Source organism: Melospiza melodia, chromosome Z, assembly GCF_035770615.1.
Source record: "Melospiza melodia melodia isolate bMelMel2 chromosome Z, bMelMel2.pri, whole genome shotgun sequence".
In the NCBI taxonomy this organism is placed as follows: Eukaryota; Metazoa; Chordata; class Aves; order Passeriformes; family Passerellidae; genus Melospiza; species Melospiza melodia.
Window position 1 is genome coordinate 10647073 of NC_086226.1, and position 22260 is coordinate 10669332.

Consider the following 22260-nt stretch of genomic DNA (forward strand, 5'->3'; position numbering starts at 1 on the left):
ACACTTGTCTTTTCCTGCTGTAAGCATGCTGTAATGCTCTCAGCATCAGGAAAGCCACACACACACACACTTGACAAGCATCTTTCCCCACACTGTGGTTTCCTCCAGCACTGACACATTTATTTCTCTCCATTCATTATATTTTCTGAAATGATACTCAAAGGAAAGCTCTATTTAAAGCACCTGCTTCAGTGAACAGGGAATTAAAAGCCCTATACTGGTGGAGATCAGTTATCTCACACACTCCTGCACGTTAATGATTTCACAGCAGCACAACATCAGCAGTGCAAGGCTGCTCCATCCACAACCTACAGCACCGTAATACCAGTTCTGCCTGCCACACACAGCATGATCTTCATCTGTCCAATTCTGATGCTATTTTAATGCTCTACAGCAAGATATGTAAGAATTGTACAAAGGGCTTTGTACATCCACGGCTTTCTTGGAAAATACCTAAAGACTTTAACTTCACCCTCCAGTTCACTCCTGGAATACATATTTTCTTTTTGCATGACTTACTGGGGAAGCCTGTGGCTGGTAAAACCCTCTAACAGGAAAAGTGTTTCTGATAAGCCCATATATCCACCCATTGCTAGGCAATATCTCACTTTAAAGCACATCTAACCACAAAACTGCACGTTCCAAAGCACTTTGCTTTGCTGCTCCATGATGCAAAGTCAGTTCATCCAGCCCAGACATGACTGTCCCAGATGTTTTACAAGACATTTATCTCCACGGTCTCTTGCTAACTGTTGGTGACAATACCACAGCATGCACTCAGGTGTTTTGCATGCACACATCCCCTGAAATTGCCATTTCCCCTAAATGCATCTATTATTTATGAAGTACTTGACGGGGCTCCCAATGGCAGAAGTCGTGAAAAGGTCTCCCTCTGCCAGGCACAGCGGGGTGAGAGGAAAACATCTTTGTTTAGCCCCTGAACTTACACATTGTCACTGCAAGAAATCTCAGAGAGCAAGCAACAGATTTGCTGCCCTGCAGACGTGGATAATGTTGGGTAAACCAGACCGCCAGCAGAAAGCTGATTTCTCACCGTGCCACAAAGCCCTCCTAAGGTGGTCCCCTAGGGCAAACCGTGCTTTACGCCGCCGGGAGGCAAAACTCTACCTGTGAGGGCAGAGTTTTCACTCCGGGCTGCAGTTGCCGTCCGTCGGAGGATGCCTGGCCCCGGGCTGCCGTCGCAGCACCGCAGCGGTTTCCCCACGGGCGGGTCGAGCCGTGACTCTTCCCCTCCCGCAGGTCCTTCCCTCCGCGGCATTCCCACCGCCCCAGCCGCCACCGAACGCCGGGAGGAGCCCTGCGGGGCGCTCCGCCGCCACTCACCCCTCTCGCCCGTCTGGAGGGCGCGCACCACGTCGTCGATGTCGAGGTGCCGGCTGGTCTCGTCGAAGCTGTGCACGGCCATGTGGAAAGCCTCCTCCTGGAAGACCACATGGACGCCCTCCATGGCGAAGTAGCAGCTGCGCTCGGGGTTGCTGTCGCTGTAGAGCAGCGTGGCCCGGTTCCACTGGTGGTGGCGGAAAAGGGCCAGCAGCATCTCTCCCATCTTGGCGTAGGCGGGCGCGACGCGGGTGAGGTGCGAGTACTCGCCGCCCTTGGCGCCGAAGCCGGCGGCCAGCGCGCCCGCCGACAGCATCGGCACGTCCCAGTGCGCGGCCAGCCGCGCCACCGGCGCCGCCGCGTACTCGCACACCGGCCCCAGCAGCAGGTCGGGGCGGCGGCGCTGCAGGGCCACCATGTCCACCAGGCTGAACAGGGCGCGGTTGCCGCACGCCGAGTCCTCGTAGGTGAGCTGGAAGGCGTAGCCGGGCGGCAGCCCCGCGCCGCTCTCCCGCAGGCTCCGCACCGCGTACTCGATGGCCGGCCGCACCCGCCCCAGCGAGAAGAGGTAGGCGTCGTCCCGCGGCAGCAGCACCAGCACCCGGATCAGCTTCTCCTCCTCCTTCTCGCCCCAGGAGCCGCCGCCCAGCGCCGCCCGCGCCGCCAGCACGCAGCAGAGGCTGCCGAGCAGCCAGGGCGGCATCGCGCCCGCCCCCCCGCAGACGCCCGAGCTCCGGCAAACTTTTCGCCCCCCCTTCCCCGCCCGCCTCGAAATTGTTCGGTCGTGCTTTATTTCTCAGGTGTTTGGCGGATTCACAACCTGCCCCTCCCCACCCCGCTGGCGGGTCACGGACGGAGCATCTCGGCTCTGCTTTTCTCGTTCTCTTATAGACGGACGACTATTACTATGACCACGATCCCCCCGCGGGGCTGCCGGGCTCCCCGCTTAAGTAGCGCGGGAGCAGCAGCAGCGTCTCTCTCCGCACGGCGGGCGCGGCGCGGCCGGGTTTGTGCGCAGGGAGGAGCCGGCCCGGGCGCTGCCTCCCTGCGCCCCTCCCTGCGGCCCCCCCGCCCCGCACACCTCCGCGGCCGCGCGGGGGGTGCCCTTATCGCACGCATCCAACACTCGCGTGTGTGTTCGCCTGCCTTCCTGCCCGGCCGCTGCCCTGCCTCGCCAAGCCAGTCCCCCCGCCGGGGAGAAAAGGAGCCCATTGCGCTTCCATTTTTTTCTTAAATATTTTTTGGGTGTTGTTACAGACCGCTTAAGCCGTCCTTGGCTGCTTGAGGAAGGCTTTTGAGGCACCCCGAGGGCTCAGGGGTTCGGTGCTCGGCAGGGCTGGGGGATCTGGGGAAGGAGGGGCTGCAGCATCAGCACCAGGGGATGCTCGGCAGGGCACAAGCGAGGCTGCCCTGCTCCCATCTCCTCGCCCGGAAAGGTGCCCGTGCCCAGCATACGGGGCAGTTGACAGTGGATCTGTGGCCCCTGCCTGTGCCCCTTTGGGATCTTTCTGAGCCCCCCGCGCCTAGAAGGTCTGGATGCCGGGTTTTGCCATTTCCCACTCTGTGGAGAGACACAGTTTCATGCCCCGAGCAACAGAGGTTAACATTAGTGAAGGAGACGTCTGAGATTATTTTCCTGGGAAAAAGAGAACTTTTGGAATTACTGCGACAACACTGCCTACTCCTAGGAGCATCCCCGTTGAGTTCTACTTACTGGCTTAAAGCTGCTATGTTTCAGTTTTTGTTAGCCTTTTCTGAAATAAAGTGGTGTGAAATGTGCAAGATGTTTTGTGAAAGAGGCTTTGGAGCACCTGATGCTTTTTGACTGCAACAGCCTAAAGGATGGTGTGCTCTGTGGAGCTCTGTGTGCCCTGCACCAGCATGCATCCTGAAAGCCAGAGCAGGGCCGTACATTTTGATGTTTTACGGTTGCTAGAGAGTGCCAGGTTTGTGTTTGAAAGGGGAGAGAACTGCTCCTGGCTTTACAGAAGGGGTTTGTTTAGTTCAGCGCAGAGGTCGTTGTCAGGGCAGTATGTGTAAACTTAACTTTTGTTGCTGCCTTCGCTGTGCAGGCTGTGAATGGGAAACCTGCACTCCTGTGGTGACCATCTGCTCACCTTTAAGATGCCACAATTAAATAAAGCGAGCTCAAAACGCTTGTGCAATTACAACGGAGAAGTGGAATGAAAACAGCAGATAACACGATGTAGAGAAATAATCATCAACATTTATCTAACAAGGCTCGGTAAAATAAAGAAGCTCAGAAATTCAAAGATGGCTAGTGTCTCTGAGAAATGTGCCTCTCGTAGTTTTATTTGATTACTGAATCAAACTTCAGAGTGTTCTTGAAGATTACATAAACATCCACCCTGGAGAAGCTGGTTTTGTGTGTTCCTGTGCTGTAAGTTATGTCAGGCATTTTTTGTTGTAAATGACTCCATATAACATAGAGGAGATTAAGCAGAATGTTACAATATACAACACACCAGCCATCTTTACCACAAAGCTTGCAAAAACATTTTCTTAAGACACATTTTGAAATGCTGACCTTTGTAGTCATTGCTTTATGGTGACCCAACAGATGTGTTTACAGCACCGAAATCTGGTTGGAACTCTCTTGATTTCCTTCTTCCCCCAGCAGAATATCTTTTACATTTTACATGAAAAAGACATTTTACATGTGAGCTCCATACTCTCCTAGCTGTCATATTTGAGCATAAGCTGTGTAAACACAACAGAAGAGATAGTAACCCCATAAATCACAGGGCTGCTGCCCCTTTACACGGGCTGCTCCTTGTGAGGTAGAGTATTGCTGGGAATGAATCAGTGTGGGAGAAGAAGGGCCAGCATGAGGCAAATCAAGAAACAAAAGGCATCTAGCCAGTACTGTGTAGCAGTAGTAGCGTCAGAGTCCAATTTCAGTATTTTCATAAAAACGTTTGGCCCGCACTATGTGGCTCTTGCTTACCTGAGTAATTGCATTCAGTGTTATGGGAGTCAGTGTCTCTGTGGGCCTAGAATGCTAAAAACATTTTTGTTCCTCTTTGCTCTAAGTGTTTTTGTAAAAAAGAATCCCAGCCTGTGATGGACTTTTACTTTTCTGAGCCAAGAAGTTATGCATGAGAATTTACTTGTTAATCCCAATTCAAAATGTCACTTACTACACCATCATCAGTTCACTTACAGTATTTTCCATGGCTATAAATTCAACATTTCTCCACAGACATTATTTTTTTTCTGCTACATAAATGCTTTTTAATAGGAACAAATCCTGCAGTTGCAGATTTGTAGCAGGCAGAGTGCCCACAGACTGCAGTGAGAAGAGAGATTTCAGAATAGCCCATTAAGGACTAAAGTAATTTCGGACACAGGCTATTTTCTCCCCAGAAATAACTCAAACACAAGTCAAGAATCACTTGACTCGCTCCAGCTAGCATTAGCAGCAGTCTGAGCTGCCTGATGCCAATTCAGAATTTTTTTCACAGATGGGTTCGCTTAAAACACAGTCCCACCTACAGGCTGAAAAGATGAAATGCTTTAGCATTGCCTATACTGCAAATATACCCAGGCACTGAGACTTGCAAACTCCTTCCCTGTTTTGCAAGGTCTATTATTTTCTTATTTTAAGGAGTCTATACTCTCTTGCACCTAAAGGATTTCTAAATGCATCATGATGTATCTTATGTCTCTTTTTGTGTTTTGTGACCTTACCTTCATATATGTCTGCTATGTAAAAAAACAACATGGTAATGTGAATTTATTTTTTCCTTGTGACACCAACTTCTGTGGAGCTATAAGAACCACAAGGTCACAAAAATGCACATAAAACATAGATGTACATACATACAGATACATATATATATATATATATATATATATATATATATATATATATGTATATGTATATACACATGCATAGTAATAACACTTTGTTACTGTTGCCATCTGAACATATTCCACTTCACAGCAGAAAGAAAAGGCAGGCAGGTAGATGTCATTTTTATTTTAAGAATGAGATGCTAGGATGCAAAAGACCGGCTCCCACTCTGTTCTTTTCTAGAAATAATAAAGGTTAAACTCCTTGTTGTGAATGTTTAAGGAGGAACAATACTTCTTTTCTGCTGCCTGCCACTCCAGACAACATGCAACATCGGCAAAATGCAACGTGCAACATGGGCAAAATGCAACATGCAACATGGGCAAAGTGCAGCTTTACACACAGCAAAGACTAGTTGCCTTATTCATTAGTGTTTTATAGAACACTTGTGTTTCCACTGAAGCCTATGAAAGAACATAATGGTGAGAAGTTGACATCACAACCCTCCAGATAACTTTAATTTCTAAGAAAGATGTTCTTGCAATTATTCTTACTTTTAAAAAGTATACCTACATTACCTATTTTGCAAGTACTTGTAGTCAGGATAGTAATATTAAAAATGCAACTATTGCATTCTTTTTAACAGTGTAACCTTATGCACTACCTTAAGTCATACTGCCTCTCTGCTAAAGGCACTTTCCTCTTCTGACTGGACTATGTTAGAACATATTCACTTTGTTCAGGCAACCAGTTTCTGTATTTAGAGGCAATATCTGGATATAGATAATGTCTGGGTACAGAACAGACTTTTTTTGCCAACTAAACTAAATTAGAAGGATCTAACTAAACTGAATTGGCTTGGATCCAGGTTGTTCCTGTGATTTTCACTTTTGTTTTCATTTCCACATGTCTTAGATAGGTCAGTGCTGGATGGTCACTGGAGTGCACATGATGGTGGCCACATGCTCCTCATGTGCATCTGCCTCCATCAAACAGCTGTATCATAGTGTGAGATAAAGATACAGCTGTATCATAGTGTGAGATAAAGAGCGAGTGGTGAAATACAAATGCCAGCTGTACCTTACCAATATAATGGCATTTATGTCCAGAGGGTTTTAAAGGTTTTGGAGAGCAAAGATCTTTTCTGCTTGAGATCTAGTGGCACTACAATATGTACCCATATTGCTTGTAAAAGAATAGTTAGAAATACTATCACGGTGTCCCTCAAAAAGAGAGTTGGGATCGGACATCCCAGACCACTGACAACCAAGAAGCTGCATTGCTGTTATGTGTAATCTCAAGACAGAAACTAATCCAAAGTCTACTTCCACATGCATTCTCATGTAGGAGGAACAGAAGCATCACAACAAGAAGTATCACACAAGAAACCAGACATCTATGCTTTGTCAGGATATTCAGCTCTGCAGAATGTGTCAGTTTACACAGTAATATCGCCCCAGGAACTGATTGATCTTTAGAAGTACTCTGAGGCAAAATGTGGATTATTTTTTTAACTAAATCAACTCATTGATATGGTTTGTGGTTGTGTTGGCACAGCAGGGCAAGAGATCTGAAACAAGAGCAGAAAAATGCCAGAGATGAGAGACAGAAACTTCTTAGTGGAAATTAGTGCTGAGATCTCTGTATGCCTTTTCTCTTGCATGTTAGTTAATGATTAAATTACAGGGAATGCATAGAAAAAACATTTTTAATACTATTGACAGGTCTTATTCCACTGAGCTGATACAAAAATATTTAAAATATTTACTTAAATAAATTATATTAATAAATTATAATAAATTATATTAAATAAACTTGTGCCTTATGAGTTCTGTAATTTCCAGTTTATTAAAGCACTAATGTGGTTTAAAAAATTAATGTATGGACTTGGTGTAATACACAGTTGTCATATGTCATCACATCACAGAAATGGGAACAAATAAGATTACTGAGTGAGGAAAAAAGCTCCAGAAACAGATGAGTTGATGAAGGAAGACAAAGTACAGAGCAGAGTGGGATGCCAACAGTCAATAAAGCGACACAACAAAGCAAATAAAAAAAGGAGAACTTATAATTAATGGCAAACTGGCCATTTCACACATCAGTTAATGTAATTTAATCATAGCAAGATGGATAAGGGCTCAAAGCAAACAGTACTTCACAGGTTCTAGTTCCTGCTAAAAGGCAGGAAGTGAGCAGTGATCACTTCTGACAGAAGCGGAGCAGGAGGAAATGGAGGTGTCCTCATGTTCTGTGCAGAGAGAGAAAGGCCTTTTGGAAGTGTGGCTTCTATTTTCACACTGATAACAGAGACCTCTGGAAAGTGATTACAGAAATATAAAGAAATATTCTTTATGTGCAGTTTGTCATGTATTTCTTAAGAACCTGCTTGTTCTTTCTTTATATTTTGCTCTTTATAATAAATTTTATAATAAACTCTATATAGTTTTATATTTTGCTCTTTCTGACAGCGTAAGTGTTTTTATCACACACACACAGACAGAAAACCTGCTTGAAAATATTTAATTTATTCTCCTGTATGTACACTTGTAGACTAAGGTCAAAAGGACATAAGCATCCCTTGTGTTTGTGAAAAAAAATATTTCCTCATGTCTTTTGCTGCCAAAGCAGACAGAAAGAGCAAACGTATGCAGTGGTGGAAATGTTACCAGGAGTTAGACATCTTTCTGAAGAAGTAAGCAATTCTTCACTTCCTTTTTCCTCTTAAATTTCCCCAACAGTTTTCACATTAAAAAAAGGACAGAAAATATTGGGGTTTAATTCTTTTTGCCTTCAACCTTAATTCTTGTACTGTTCTTCTTTTAACACCAGACAGATCTTTTTAGGCAGATGTGTTTGGTCAATTTAATTTTCTCAAAGGCAGCTGGGAGCTGGTCCAACATAGGACAGAGAAGAGCAAGCCCCCAAAGTAATTTGTAGCTGAAGCAGGACTATTGGGTTATTGTGTACAACTGCCACAATCAATAGGACTGACATGAGTAAAAAAAAGGCAAAAAAAAAAGACTTAAGGTCATGCCCTTTCTGGCAATAGTTGATGTGAAAAATGGGGCTTTCTGGCTGGTTTCTGCTGCCAGACTTTACTGCCCTTCCAGATATGTCAGGACAAGTGTGTGTGTAATTGCTATTTACCCTCATTCTGTCAGCCTGATTTGAGTGTAAAAGGTGTTTCTGCTAAACTAGGTCACTAAAACTCGGCTAGGGAGCAGATCCATATGAAGAAATGCCAAAAGGCTGGAAGGGGTGATAATCTCTGGTGGAGGAAACAGCTCCAGGTGAGCTGCAATAGCAAGGTTCTAATCCCAAGGCAGTTGCACCTGAGATGGCATATTAGGCTCAGGTTATACAAAAGACAAATAAGGGTAGAAATCACGTATCTTTTACTGTATTTCTTTCTCTTGTGGTTAACCCTCGGTGTCACTATTAAACCATGTCATTGTTTAAAGGAGTGATTGAACCTACGATGTTTGTGAAAGGAGAGCTTTATGTAGCAACATGGGCTGTGTTCAATGAATGATGCAGTGCTTTCCTTGTAAGGGAGAATCACGAGAAGACAAAGCCAGAATCATGCCAAACCAATGGAGAGACATCAGGGAGACATGAGAGCAATGACAAGTGCAGCTAGGTGAATTTATTGAAACAAAATAATTAATGTAGGCTGCATTAATTACTGAACACTTCCATGATTAAATGAAGCTGTGCTAAACTAGAGGATATTTCAAGCTGGTTCTACCCTGATTTTACCCTGTGTTTGGTTCTTGCCCAGAAAGTCATCAGCTGTTAATGAGGGAGGAAAGAGTACATGTTAAAAATCCATGACCAATGAACTGGAGAGGTAGTTTGAAATCAAAGAGACAATTTGGTACTGCCCAGTGCCTTTCTGTTCAGGGAATTGTACAGAAGAACAGGACACAGTACGGAATGGAGCTGCTCATCCTAAAAAGCCACCAACTGAAAGAAAAGTGAGCAATACTGAGCTGTCATATCAAATAAAGTGCTCTGTGTGAGGTCTGAGCCGTAGTTCTCTCTGCCCTACAGGAATACTGTGCTTGTTTTAAGCACCATTGTTTTGAGAAAATTTAAGCACCATTGTTTTGAGAAAATCACAGACTGAGAAGGAAAGAACCATCTGGAAGTACATTTCCCGAAACAGATTAAAATAATAAATTTGCTTAGTCAAGGAAAGAAAAGACTGAAAAGATATGTTGTGGTCCTTCCATATGGAGTAGATGTTTCTAACGTAGTGATGAGCTGGTTTTCCTGTTCCATGCAATTGCCAAGACATCCCATCCTATTCTTCTAGGTGAATTGTGAATAATTTAAACTCTGTATGTCCCCTTGGAATATCTTTTTCCTCTGACCAGCAAGTAAGGATGGAGTCCCTTCTGCCCTCTATCCCTGCAGTTAAAAAACTTTGAAATCATTTTCCAGCTTAGTATTATTTTTAGTAATGTTCCAAATACTTCCAAGTGAAAAGGACACAAAGAAAAAAGCTTTTATATAACTTGTCACAAGAGGTCTGACAAAATTCACAGTTATGATGTACCTCTTTTCATCAGCTTTCATGTGTTCCTTTATTTGAAGCAATGTTACTGGATTGTGTCCATGAAACATCACTAAAAAGGGATGTTAATGAGAACATCACCAGAACATTTGAGTCATAGCTAAAAAGAGAAACCAAGAACAGACTTTTCAAATAAAATAAGTTTTTCTGGAAATGAGTGAATTTAGGTCATTACTGCAATGAAAAATATGGTCAAAGAGAAAAAAAAAATCCTAGAATGCAATATCTGACTTCCCTGTGTTGTCTGCAATTTCCTCCCAAAATTGTGAGATGGAGCCTCAGCAGAAGATAATCCAAGCATTTTTCACACCTCGGTATCTGGAGATAATTCCTAGTGCTATGGAATATGACAGATATTGCCTGTAGTAAGAAACTGAGTCTGGAAAATCAAAGGTTATGGACTGTACCCAGGAAATTACTGGAAATAGCATTTCCTGCTTCTAATGGCATTATGTACAAAATTGCTCCATGTGCCATGTCATGCCATGGCATGGAGGACTTTGCCCACAAAGAACATGGAGAAACTCCTCAATCTCAGTAATGTGAAAATCAGTGTTTCTTCTGGTAAGAGTGTCAGAAAGGGGTTTTTGGTGTGGGATTTTTGTGTTGTTTGTTGGGGTTTTTTTGGTGCTAATTATTTCTTAAATTTTAGAAAATATAAAATTTATCTTCTAATTGTATAGGTACCACATAAGTGTATCCATGATCTGCCATTACAGAAGAAGAAAATTTTATTCTGAGGGGAAATTCATCAGTTATATCTGTAAGAAAAAAAGGGAATTCCATTATTACAAACGTATCTGTCAAACCCCAGATTCTCAGACTTTGAATTCTGAAATGCACACAAAAATGAATAATACTATATCCATATAATATATAATATATAATATATAATATATAATATATAATATATAATATATAATATATAATATATAATATATAATATATAATACATAATACATAATATATAACATATAACATATAATATATAATATATGATATGATATATGATATATGATATATGATATATGACATATGATATGTAATATATATAATATATTATATATAATATATAGTATGTATTATATATTATATATTATGTATTTTATATTATATATTATATATATTTTATAATAATTGGGGGGGTTAAGAACAAAAGTTTAATAATAAAGTAGTTTTATTCTGAAAAATTACATGTATAACCAGAAAAGTTTTATGTAGTGCAATGACTTGGTGAAATGCTCAGTTAAAGTGAAATCTAGTTTTAGTTTACAAAAACCAAGGAGGCATCCAAGATCCAGAAGTTTGGCGAAAAATATACCAATGTGATTTTTAACATGGTATTTAAGGACAGTCAAGGACACATGATTTTAATTTTTTTTCTTAGTTTATCATCCCTCCTCCTCACTACACAAAATAGCTAACATTTTATTTTCCTTGTAAAATGACTGATGCCTCACTGTTTGATAACCTACAAACAGGAAAGGGAAGGCAGGGGCTCGGGATCCTCATCTCACAGCCCACACATAAGACAAGAATGGAGACCAGAGTGGGAGTCACATCTGCAGACAGCACATCTTTTTCTGAGAGCAGTATCCAAAAGAAAAGTTTTAAATGAAAATAACAAGATTTTTAAGCGCAAATCCTACTGGAAAATAGAATCATAGAATAGGAGGAATCTGCTGTTATACTGTGAAGCAGGGGAAATTCATACTAAAGGCAGGAATTTGGGAAAGTATCTTAATCCTTAAAAGATACATCAATTAATAATGGATTAACAATGCACCCTCCAAAATGACATGTCTGAGCTCTACAAAAAGAACACAGGAAAGAGCTGAGTTTGTTTGGATGCATGCACACCTACCACTTGTTATGATGTGAGACAAAATATTGCTGGCTCAGCTATACATGCTAAATGCTAAAATATTTAACCAAGTGAACTAGGGGCAAAATTGAGATGCAGGGTAAATGAGACATGAGTTATAATTGGCATGTTTGTTATGAAGAAGCAGAAAGCCAAATTTTGTTTTATTGAAGGGAGAAAAAGCCAGGGAGGGAGGGAAGAGAAAATCACCCAGCATCTCCCTCCTTTAAAAGGCCCAAGGATTCCTAGTAGAATTCTGATGCCCATCGGATGTCATGGAGTGAACCCTGGTTTGTAGTTTCACCTGGAATGTGTAACCTCTGGTCTCAGCACCTGTAACTACGAGAAATCAAACTGGTTGCCTCCTACATTTTACCAAAAACACCGTTAATTGTGTTCTCAAAAAACCTGGCTGGCCATAGAGAACAAACTGACTCTGAGTAACTTGAATGTGTTATCTGCACTGCTGCAGGTGTGAAAGGGGTAAGAGGGGAAAGTGGAGAGGAACTGCATCCTGGGGGACAGAGGTGGGATGAGGCTGTCTCTGTGCCTCTGTGTGTTTTCATTTTACACAAAGTCTGGCATTTCTGCTGTTAGTGAGGATTTTCTCCCTAGCATGCATGAGCGTGTGTCTCTCCTGGAAAAAGCAGAAATAAGCCCAGCATCTGGGCAAACCTCTTGGTGCATGAAGATTACCAGGCTACAAACGATAGTGTCTGTCCACAAAGCCACCATGGACACAGAACCAAACCAAAATGGTCTCCTTTTTTGTGTGAAATACCAGTTATTTTTCTTCCTGTCCTAAAAACATTTGTATTTTAATAAGTCACCAGAAGCTGAAGTAATATCAAAAGTCATGGCTTAGATTTCATTTTCCTAGCATGTTCCAGTTTGAATCAGGGCTTCAGTTATTTTCACAATATTTAAATTTTATGTAAAATTAATTTTTTTATTTACCTTCACACATTTTTCAATTTCTGAATATACATTTCTAAGACAGTTATACTAGACTTCTAAAAAGTTTACTGCTTTGTTGCATTAGCCTAGAGTAAATGAATACAAGAGAAAACTTCACAAGAGTATTTCAATTCTTAAACCTGAGATTCTCATATTTGTATGTTTTCTTAACTTTGAGATAAGAACACTTTGCTTGAAGTGGGCTTATGAAAATCCACTAGGCCTGGAATTCAAATTATATATTTTGAATCCTCAACATAAATGGATGGCATTCATACAATTTTATTTTCAAAATAATTCAGAGTTTGTGAAATTACAAAATACTCTGCAGTGAACAGAGTTGATTTAATGTACACAAATATGAACCAACCCAGACATTTTACAGAAAGCCTAGTGAGTGCTACATTACAAATGAGATGGTTTCCTTCAAGCAGCTGGTGCAAGTAAATGGTGTAAATGTGTTACATTCATTGCTCTAAATTTTTACTTGCATTTTGATCTTTAGTTTTCCTAAATGAAATATAAGCCAAGTAACCCTGCAATTCCACTAGAAATTTCTGACCACATTTTTCCCAGCGACTTTCTCATGAAACAGAAACATCTATTCATTGCTGATAATCATTATAGCACACTGAAATCAATTTACACTATTAGAGCATGGGTGAATTTAGTCGCACATCATTAATTACACTGTTTAAGAGCAAAGTCAGTGAAGCATTCACTTAATTTTGTGCTTTTTGCCATAAAACCTACTTCCTAAAGCCAAGAGCAGAGCGGAATTTGAGTCTCAGCACATCAGCTGAGTTTTCTGTGTTTCTCTGCTGCCATCTTCTGGCACAAGAGAAAGTTCTACAGTTTCCCAATTGATTTTGAAATACTTAATTGTTTTTTCTCTAGAACAGCATCAGTATACGGTTTTTTTTCATTTTGGCCTTACATAATTTATCTGTAAGTTTTGCAATGTTCTGTCACATAGCCACTTGTAATTTGTCCACCCAAAAAAGATTTTAGGAGACTTGCAAATATAAAGATTAGTATTATAAAACAAATGCCCTTTGTATTACTAAACATTGTATTTCTACAAAAGAAGCTACATATATTATTAAATTTAGCTGTTTAATAAATGTTTTTGCCAGTATTTATGCTGCTCATACTTTACTTTCAGACCACAAATGAACTATCCAGATCAAGGCCTGATTCTGTCTTTAAATTCTTATTTAGTACACCTTTCCATTTTGATATTTTAACAAATAGATTAAAATATTTGCATTATTTTTTAAGCTCCTACATTTGTGGTGAAATAGCCCGATGACATTCTCTCAACCATCCTTCACCGCTACATAACTACATATTTGAAAGCTATATAAAACATTCTTTTTTTTTCCTGAGCCTTTGGCTCATAGCAATTAAGTCCATGGAGGATAAGGTACCCTGATATCCATCTGGGAGCACTTTGGACACTCTAAACTCCCCAATTACTGCTGCAGATGAAGAGAAGGCAGCTATTTCAGGAGGCAGAATAGTAGTTTTGGGTCCTCTGCAGGCAGCAGAAGTCCAAGGCAAGATCTGACCTGTGATCTACTCTCTTCAAAGTAAGGATGTCATGCCAGGATTTCCTGAAAATATGAAATCTGGCAATGAACATCTTGCTTAAACTGGATGAGCTCACTGGTATACCGGTATGCCTAAGGTTACCAAACACACGTAAGGCCTTGGGACTGGCCACTCTGGGAGTACACAGCCACCAGGAGATTGTGCTGCAAGACACTAACTTTCCTGAATGAAAATGTCATTATTAGAGAAAAACATCAGGAGAGGAGGGAAAGATGGTTGCAGAGTAAAAGACAAGCCTGAATATCACATATTTTTCTTAGAGGTGTCTGTAGCTTCCGAGCCACTGAGCTGGGAAGCCACTGGCTTCCCTTGGGACAGCTGCAGGTGCTCCTGCGGTTCAAGTCCGACACAACCACCCCAGAATCTCTTCTACGTTTTTTTCCCCTTCCCCTGGGAAATCAGACAGTGGTCAACCCGATTTTTATTTTATTTTAAAGAGTACTCGCAATCACTGATCCATCATTGACTGAACATCTGCATCAGGGGGAAGGGTAGCCAGGTATCCCTGTGTTCTGAAGTGAGTCCAGAGAAAGGTCAAGGAGCTGGGGAAGGGTCTGGAGCACAAGTGTGATGAGGAGCAGCTGAAGGAGCTGCGGGTGTTTGGAGCTCGGGGAGACCTGATCGCTCCCTACAACTCCCTGAGTGTAGCCAGGTGGGAATCCACCTCTTCTTCCAGGCAACAACTGACAGAACAAGAGGACCGTCTTCAGCTGCGCCATGGAAGGTTTAGGCTGGACATTAGGAGGAATTTCTCCACAGACAGGTTGATTCGACACTGGAACGAGCTGCCCGGGGATGGTGGAGTCACAGTCCCTGGAGGAGTTCAAGCAAAGACTGGAAATGGCACTCAGCGCCGTGGTCTACAACTTAGCGAACGTGGCGTTCGGTCACAGGTCGGACTCGCTGACCTCGGGGATCTTTTCCAACTTAATCGATTCTGTGATTCTTCCCGCGACAGTGAGCAGAGCGCGGTTGTGCGAGCGCCGGGCCGCGCTCGCCGCCCTCACGGGCGCGAACAGAGCACGGGCCGCGTCCAGCCGCTGCACCCTGTGACGGGCAGCCTTCGCTCGCACCACCCCAGGGCGGCCCCGGACAGCCCCGCCGCCCCGCTCGGCTCCACCGCCCCGCTCCCGCTGAGGCCGGGCCGGCGCGGCCGCCCCCGGTTGCATCAGCCGCGGGCCGAGCGGCGCCTGCGCCGGGCCGTGCCGTGCCCGCCCCTTCCCGGGCGGCTCCGCGGCCATGGCGGGCGCTGACAGCCAGGTGGGCTCCGCGCCGCGGCTCGGCAGCGCGGGCCGGCGGGGGAGCTGGGCCTCTTCCTCAGACTTTCCCCCGCTCCGGGGGGCGGTGGGGTGTGCTCCAAGGAAAAGGAGCAGGGAGCTGGGGGCACGCGGGATTTTCGGGACGAGGAGATCGGGTCTTTTCCGCCGTGTGCGGGGCAGGGGGGACTTAAAGCGCCTTAGGTGTGAATGACTGCCGGGGCATGACTAAACGGTGCTTGCCCTCCGCAGGTGGACGCTGGGGAAGAGAAGAAGGCAGACTGCGGGAAGAAGAAGATGAAGGAAGGGGCTGGCGATGGAGGGCGGTCGGAGGTGAGCAGCCCCTGGGCCGCGGGGGTGGGAAGATGCGGAGTCCTCGTTGCTGGTCGGTGCGCTGCTGTCATTGCTACAGTTTGTCCTTCTGGGGTGTTTTATCAGGCGATACAGTTACACCTCCGACTGTGTGCCTTGCAGTGCCGTTGTTGGCTTTTTAAGTTGCGTTGGTGTAGTAGGAGAAGAACTCAGATTCCCATAGCTGGGTTAGGTTATGCTTTTCCCAGTTCCTCTTTGCAGCGGGAAGCAGGCAGCAGATGGCCGAGGTGGAGGAAGCGTGCTTAAGGTGCTCCTGTCTTGGTGGTGGGTAAGCAGAGATGGCTGTGGGCCCGCGGGCAGCTCGGTGTGAGCCGAGTGCGTGGCTGTGCCCGGCGGACGGGCCTGACGTCAGGACACGTGTTAAACTGGAGTCGGTTCCTGTCCGGGCGGCTCGGGCTAGAGTGCTCCCTCAGCTTTTTCACCTAATAAGAAAGTCTTGCTTTACGTTGAACTCACGTTTTTTCTCCTAATTGACTTTGGCCCGTGTGTAGTTTGTCAGATGGTGTAGTTGTTTGGTAACATATGTGGTTTATTGAACAGGTGTACAGTGGTACAGATTTCATTAAGCTGAAGCCATGTGGTATTATGACAATTAATACTACATAATCTGAAATAATGGTGATTACTTGTTACATGTAGCGCACAGCTGTCACGACATAGTTGCTTATGAAAAGTATAGCTGTTGTGTTGCCATTGTTGACATGCTGTGCTATCAGATTAATAATTTTCCTTTGTCTTTATTATATACAGCTAAATCCCTGGCCTGCCTTTATCAATGAGCGTTTGGAGATGTACAATAAACTTAAGGCTGAACACGATGCACTCCTTGCAGAAAGAGCTGCAAATGACAGTAAACCCATTAAAGTTACGTTACCTGATGGCAAGCAGGTTGATGCCGAATCTTGGAAGACTACTCCTTATCAAATTGCGTGTGGAATTAGGTATGTTTCTGTTCTGTGAAGCTACACAGTCAGTTTCAGACACTGAGTTTAAGGGGATGAGTAATTATAATTAATTTCTTTGTAATTTATCTCAAGTCTTCTCGAAGCATCTTGTATGCAATGAACTGAAGGTAACTAGCAGGGTTTTAGTTTTGGAGTGCAGTTTTCTTTTGCCTTATAAAGATGAAGTTTCTGACATTAAATAAGAATAAAACTGGGGTATTATAGACACATTTTAATAGTGTATTTTTCCATCCAAGTACTGCTGTAGCATTAAGAACTGATTTGCTAGTAAATTACCAAATGGAATGTTAGCACTACAAACCAGTTTGCATTGATCCAAGGAAGATGACTGCTGGGTGATGTTTCAATTGATTACAGAGAAATTGAAGAGTATGAGTATTCTTCACTTTAATTTGCATGGGAGATATCTATTAAAAAGAGCGTTGCACATCTCCAGGTTACACATAACTGCTGTGGAGTATTTTTGAATCATACACAGTGAACACCCTGACAGTTAACATTGCAAAGATTGGATGATTCCTAAAGGTGAAATGCCTCTTTTAAAATTTTTTTTCCCCTGTCCATAATAAGGTGCCATGTCATTGGAACCTCCTTTGCTTCTGTGATTTGGGATCATGAAAAGAGTATTTTGCCTAGCTGATACAAACAGTAAAGCTACTATGTCAAAAATTGTGTTTGATAGCTTTAAGAGAGTAGTTTGCTCTTATATTGCAGTAGGATTGTCAAGTCAGGTTTGTACTTGGAGGATGCTGCCTCTAAGTCAAATATGTATGAAGGTTAAGTATACAGCAGAGTTTTCTTCCCATATCCCTAAAATATAAGTAGGATTTTTCATGAATGTTCAGGACTGGCTAAAATAGTCATTTATTTAGAATTTATTTATGACATTATGTCCACTCTGAGCACTGTAAAGTCTCATTCAAACTGGTGGGCAAATTTGGGGAACTTCTGCTTGCTGATTTCAAAGTACAATGTACTTTCTTATAATTGTACTTCTGTGTTTGTTCTGTAGTCAGGGATTAGCTGACAACACAGTTATTGCCAAAGTGAACAAGGTGGTTTGGGATCTAGACCGTCCTTTGGAGGAGGATTGTTCCTTGGAGCTGCTGAAGTTTGAGGATGAAGAGGCTCAAGCAGTGAGTATCTTTTGCCAAAACGTTTTTTGTTTCAGGTTTACATTTAACTCAGCCTCTTGCAGTTATTTAAATATTTACTGTGTTCAGAAGATGGAGAAAACAGGTACATCTACATTTCCTCATAGCTCCTTACTGAGGAGTTGTGGTACTACAGGTAATTTACATTCTGCTGCATACTTGTAGCCAAGTCTCCTTGCAGTTGCTGTAGTTCTTGTTAAAAATTTATATTTTCAGCCTTCAGGTTAATGTAAAGTAGGTCTTTTGAACTGACATCTTCAGCACTGATTTTGGGAACAAAAATACTTTCTATGTAGTATCATAAAAGTACAGAGCAGACTGCTCTTTGTGTTTGTGTGTGTGCAAAGGTATCTGCTTTTTTTACTCTGGCTACGCAGTCATATAAATGTGTACAGCCAGTAAACTTGTGATTAGGTCCTTTAGAAAAAAATCAGTTGGTACAAGAAGCTGTCAGTGAAATTCATCACAGAAGTTTTACATTCAAACCTAGGGTTTTCCTGTTGGCTAAATGACAGTTTATGATTTCAGTTTGTGCTGTTAAGAGTCTGCAGTTAGGGGCAGGCTAACTCTTAAAAGATTTGGTTTTGTCAAAATCTCAGGTGTTCTACAGGATGGAGTGCACAGGATTTCTTATGCATAAGATTGCTGGATTAGAACCACAGCCTTATGTTGAAAGCACATCTTTTGGTCAGTATGCAGATCTGATTGATTAAAGTTCATAGAAAAAAAGGTTTCTGAATTAGTGTCTTCACTTCTTGAGAATAATTAAATCATGTTAGCAACAGTTGAAAGTAAGAATTGTTTGCTACCAGAATGTAAGTTTTTTTTGGAAACATTGATGCTGAGGATGCTAGTGGTGCTGGCAGGTCAATTTTGTTCTGCACGCTGCTCTGATTTGGGATGTGCCTCAAGTGTCCTTGAAAGCAAGCGTTTCAGAAAAGGTTTTAAATGGAACAATTGGAAATGCATCGTGTGTATTCAAACTGATACCTTCTTTTTTTACTTCTGTTAGGTCTACTGGCACTCAAGTGCTCACATAATGGGTGAAGCTATGGAGCGAATCTATGGTGGTTGTTTGTGCTATGGCCCACCAATAGAAAATGGATTTTACTATGACATGTTTCTTGAGGAAGGGTAGGTTTTGTATTTTTCTTTGTTCAGGAGCTGGGGTGGGTGGCAGTGACAGAAAATTTCTGCCTGTGTGCTTGTTCCTAGAATAAAGTCATATGTACTGCTGCAGATGGCTTTGGTTCTTTTGCAGGATAGCCCAACCACACGTTGGTGCATTGCACCAGGATGACAAATTGCAAATGAAAGCAAAAATTACTCACTTCTCTGTGTGTGTTTATTTTAGGGGTGTATCGAGTAATGACTTCTCTGCTTTGGAAACATTATGCAAGAAGATAATGAAGGAAAAACAAGCCTTTGAAAGACTGGAAGTTAAGAAGGAAACACTGCTTGAAATGTTTAAGGTGGGCTGTTACTGAAGGTTGTTTCTCGTGCAAGTATTTGTAATTTCAGGGCATGTGTTACAAGGTGATATGTTCTTAGAAACGCATTTTTGATACTTAATTAAAAAAAAAAAAAGAAAGGAAAAAGAAAGTCATTTTTAGGTTCTTGGAAGTAGGCGTTTTGTTTTTCTAAAACTGAGAATTTTCTAAAACTTCCCCAGGGTGATCTAACTAAATTCTATGAAGCCACATTCTTTATTTACTTCCCAGAAATGTAAATTTGCAGCATATTATGTATGCAGTTATGTTGTGTTACCTTGTCTGTGATGATACTGTGACTGCATATGTTGCTGCATTCAGAAAGCTTTATAGAACATTTTTTTTAGAAGAAGAACTTCTAAAAGAGTGCAAGCAGCATTAAAACCTGATCCTTTATCTCTCGTATCTAGCTGCAAATAGTTTTTTGGCATTCCTGAGGTAGACATTGAGTTTCCACTGTTAGGGCATCAGGAGAATCATAGCATCATTCAGGTTGGACACTTCCATAGGTGTCCAGTCCAGTCTCATGCACAGGGCATGGGATCAGGCATGGAGACACTGAGGTCAGGTTTCCTGGGCTTGTCCAGTTGGGCCTTCAGAACTCCAAGGACAGAGATTGCACACCCTGCTCTCTAGGCACGTTGCTCCACTACTGTCTGTACTCCTGTCTGTCTCTTTTACAGGCCTGATGCAGCACAGCATCAGGTTTGCAAATAATTTAAACTGTTGTCCACTACTCTTTTTGAAACAAGGAATTAACAAGCGTGTGTGCTGCTTTTCTTCTCAGTACAATAAATTCAAGTGTCGCATTCTGAATGAGAAGGTCAATACCCCAACTACTACAGTATACAGGTAATTATGCATGGATTGTAATATTACTGGGTTTGTGGCTGGGATTAAATACACCAAATAAATGCTTTCCTTTTCTTAGGTGTGGTCCCCTCATAGATTTATGCAGAGGGCCTCATGTCAGACATACTGGCAAGATAAAGACCATAAAAATTCATAAGGTAAGTGCTGGAACTCTCCTACACAAATGTTTTCAATGCAACACTTCTGGTGCCTTGCTGCCTTTAGGCTTGGTTTCACAGTACATTCCTGGCTAAGGAATTCCAGGTTACTGCGTAACCTGGCCAAAAACTTGGTGTTACAGATTGTGAAAGGGTTGTATGCTAGAATGATATTTGCATGGTGTGAAGCCCAACTAGGTGTCCAGGGCCTGCACTTCCAGTACAGAAGTGTGAGTTTGGCTGAACTGTATCAATTAGAATTTATAGTTTCTGCTCAGCTGATGTTTATAGCTATTTGTGAATAAACAGTTGGAATAGGATAGCTACAAAGCAGATGGACTTTTAAAAAAGACAAGAGCCTGAAACCATTTTTACTTACTGTATTTACCTTTAAGGATTTTTCCGATCAGTGATCTAAATTTCACATTAAAAATCTCCTTATGACTTAGTTGTTCCACAGTAATCATTTATTAATAATTGTATGCCTTTTCATAGCAGGCAGAAGTAGTAAAATGTGGAGGCTTCCCCTTTTCTTCAATCTTTAATTTGTTTTTGCATTCAGAATTCTTCTACCTATTGGGAAGGCAAGGCTGATATGGAATCCCTCCAGAGGATCTATGGAATTTCATTCCCAGATACAAAAATGCTGAAGGAGTGGGAGAAGTTCCAGGAGGAGGCTAAAAGCAGAGATCACAGAAAAATTGGGCGGGTGAGACAGCTTTTCTGGTAATGTATTCCAAAAGCACTGTGTGGATATAAGCCCTTAATTGAAACATCTTGAAGACAGCCTATACTTGCTGCCACAACCAAGGCGTGACACAATTTTATTTTCAGTTGGGCTGTGAAGTCACCTGCTTTTCTCAGGAGCATCAAATCCTAAAATAAATAACTTCTTTATTCTTTCAACACAGTGGCATCCTTATTGCACACATTGATCAGAACGGAATATAAAGACTTCAGTCTGCAACCCATGAATGCTCCAGTCTGCAGGCACTGCTCATTCCTACACAGTTTGCTGCAGCCTGTTCATGCAGTTCTTTCCTTCTGCATAATTTCAGAATTTCCCAAATACAGCTGTGTTTTTTGTCTGGCTGGTTTTTGGAACCCCTGTCAGTTAACTGATATTTCTGAACAGGGTTAAAATGTCTGCTGCAAGTACATTATAACAAAAATGCAGATCTCAGGTGTGTGCATAGTTTGTAACAACATTAACCAGCTGTAGTTCAGGCATTCAGTTTATGTACAGATAATTAGAGAGCTGCAGAAGCAGAACTAAACATTGACAAGTAAACGTGCAGAGAGAACTGTGAGGGCACAGTTGGGAGTTAAGTGTAAAGTTTTGGCACATCAGTAATGGTGAAAGAGGAAACTGAAAATTTTCCTCCCCTGTAGTATTTTTGCGTCTGGCTGACAGACATAAAAATACAAGTGAAAATGCATCTGGTGGTGTTTTGGATATTGCTTTTTTTCCCATGTTTTTCTTTTTGAAACTTTTGTTAGTGATGACCAGTCAGTAGCAATCCATTTGTGAATGTTAAGTGAAAAAGGTAGGGTGTAAATACTAAGTTATTAAAGTGTTATTTTCCTGCAGGACCAAGAACTGTTTTTCTTCCATGAGCTCAGCCCTGGTAGCTGTTTTTTCTTGCCAAAAGGAGCTTATATTTATAACACATTAATTGAATTTATACGGGTAAGTAATATCTTTTGGAAATCTTGTAAGAGAATTGCATGATTTTAAAAAAATACTTAACAGCATGCTATGTTTAACTGTATTAATGGCCCTTCACTTCAAGTTGTCTTTTAGTTGTGTAAGTCATGGAACAAAAGTAAGCTTGGTT

At 42.2% G+C, this 22260-nt stretch overlaps 1 protein-coding gene across 2 annotated transcripts in view; it reads left to right on the forward strand.

Moving 5' to 3' along the window:
* The first annotated feature begins 1438 nt into the window (after nt 1–1438).
* TARS1 (threonyl-tRNA synthetase 1) overlaps nt 1439–22260 on the forward strand; it is a 28699-nt gene continuing 7877 nt past the window's right edge. Inside the window, exons 1-10 of one of the 2 annotated variants that reach the window (XM_063181465.1) lie at nt 1439–1909; nt 15684–15764; nt 16554–16744; nt 17781–17904; nt 18935–19056; nt 19277–19394; nt 20200–20264; nt 20344–20422; nt 20985–21131; nt 22014–22112. In XM_063181465.1, the coding sequence (XP_063037535.1) occupies nt 1454–1909; nt 15684–15764; nt 16554–16744; nt 17781–17904; nt 18935–19056; nt 19277–19394; nt 20200–20264; nt 20344–20422; nt 20985–21131; nt 22014–22112 (1482 nt within the window). In that variant the 5' untranslated portion in view covers nt 1439–1453. Of the gene's footprint in view, nt 1910–15388; nt 15436–15683; nt 15765–16553; nt 16745–17780; nt 17905–18934; nt 19057–19276; nt 19395–20199; nt 20265–20343; nt 20423–20984; nt 21132–22013; nt 22113–22260 lie in introns of those variants that run through there. The other variant, XM_063181464.1, reaches the window with a different exon arrangement.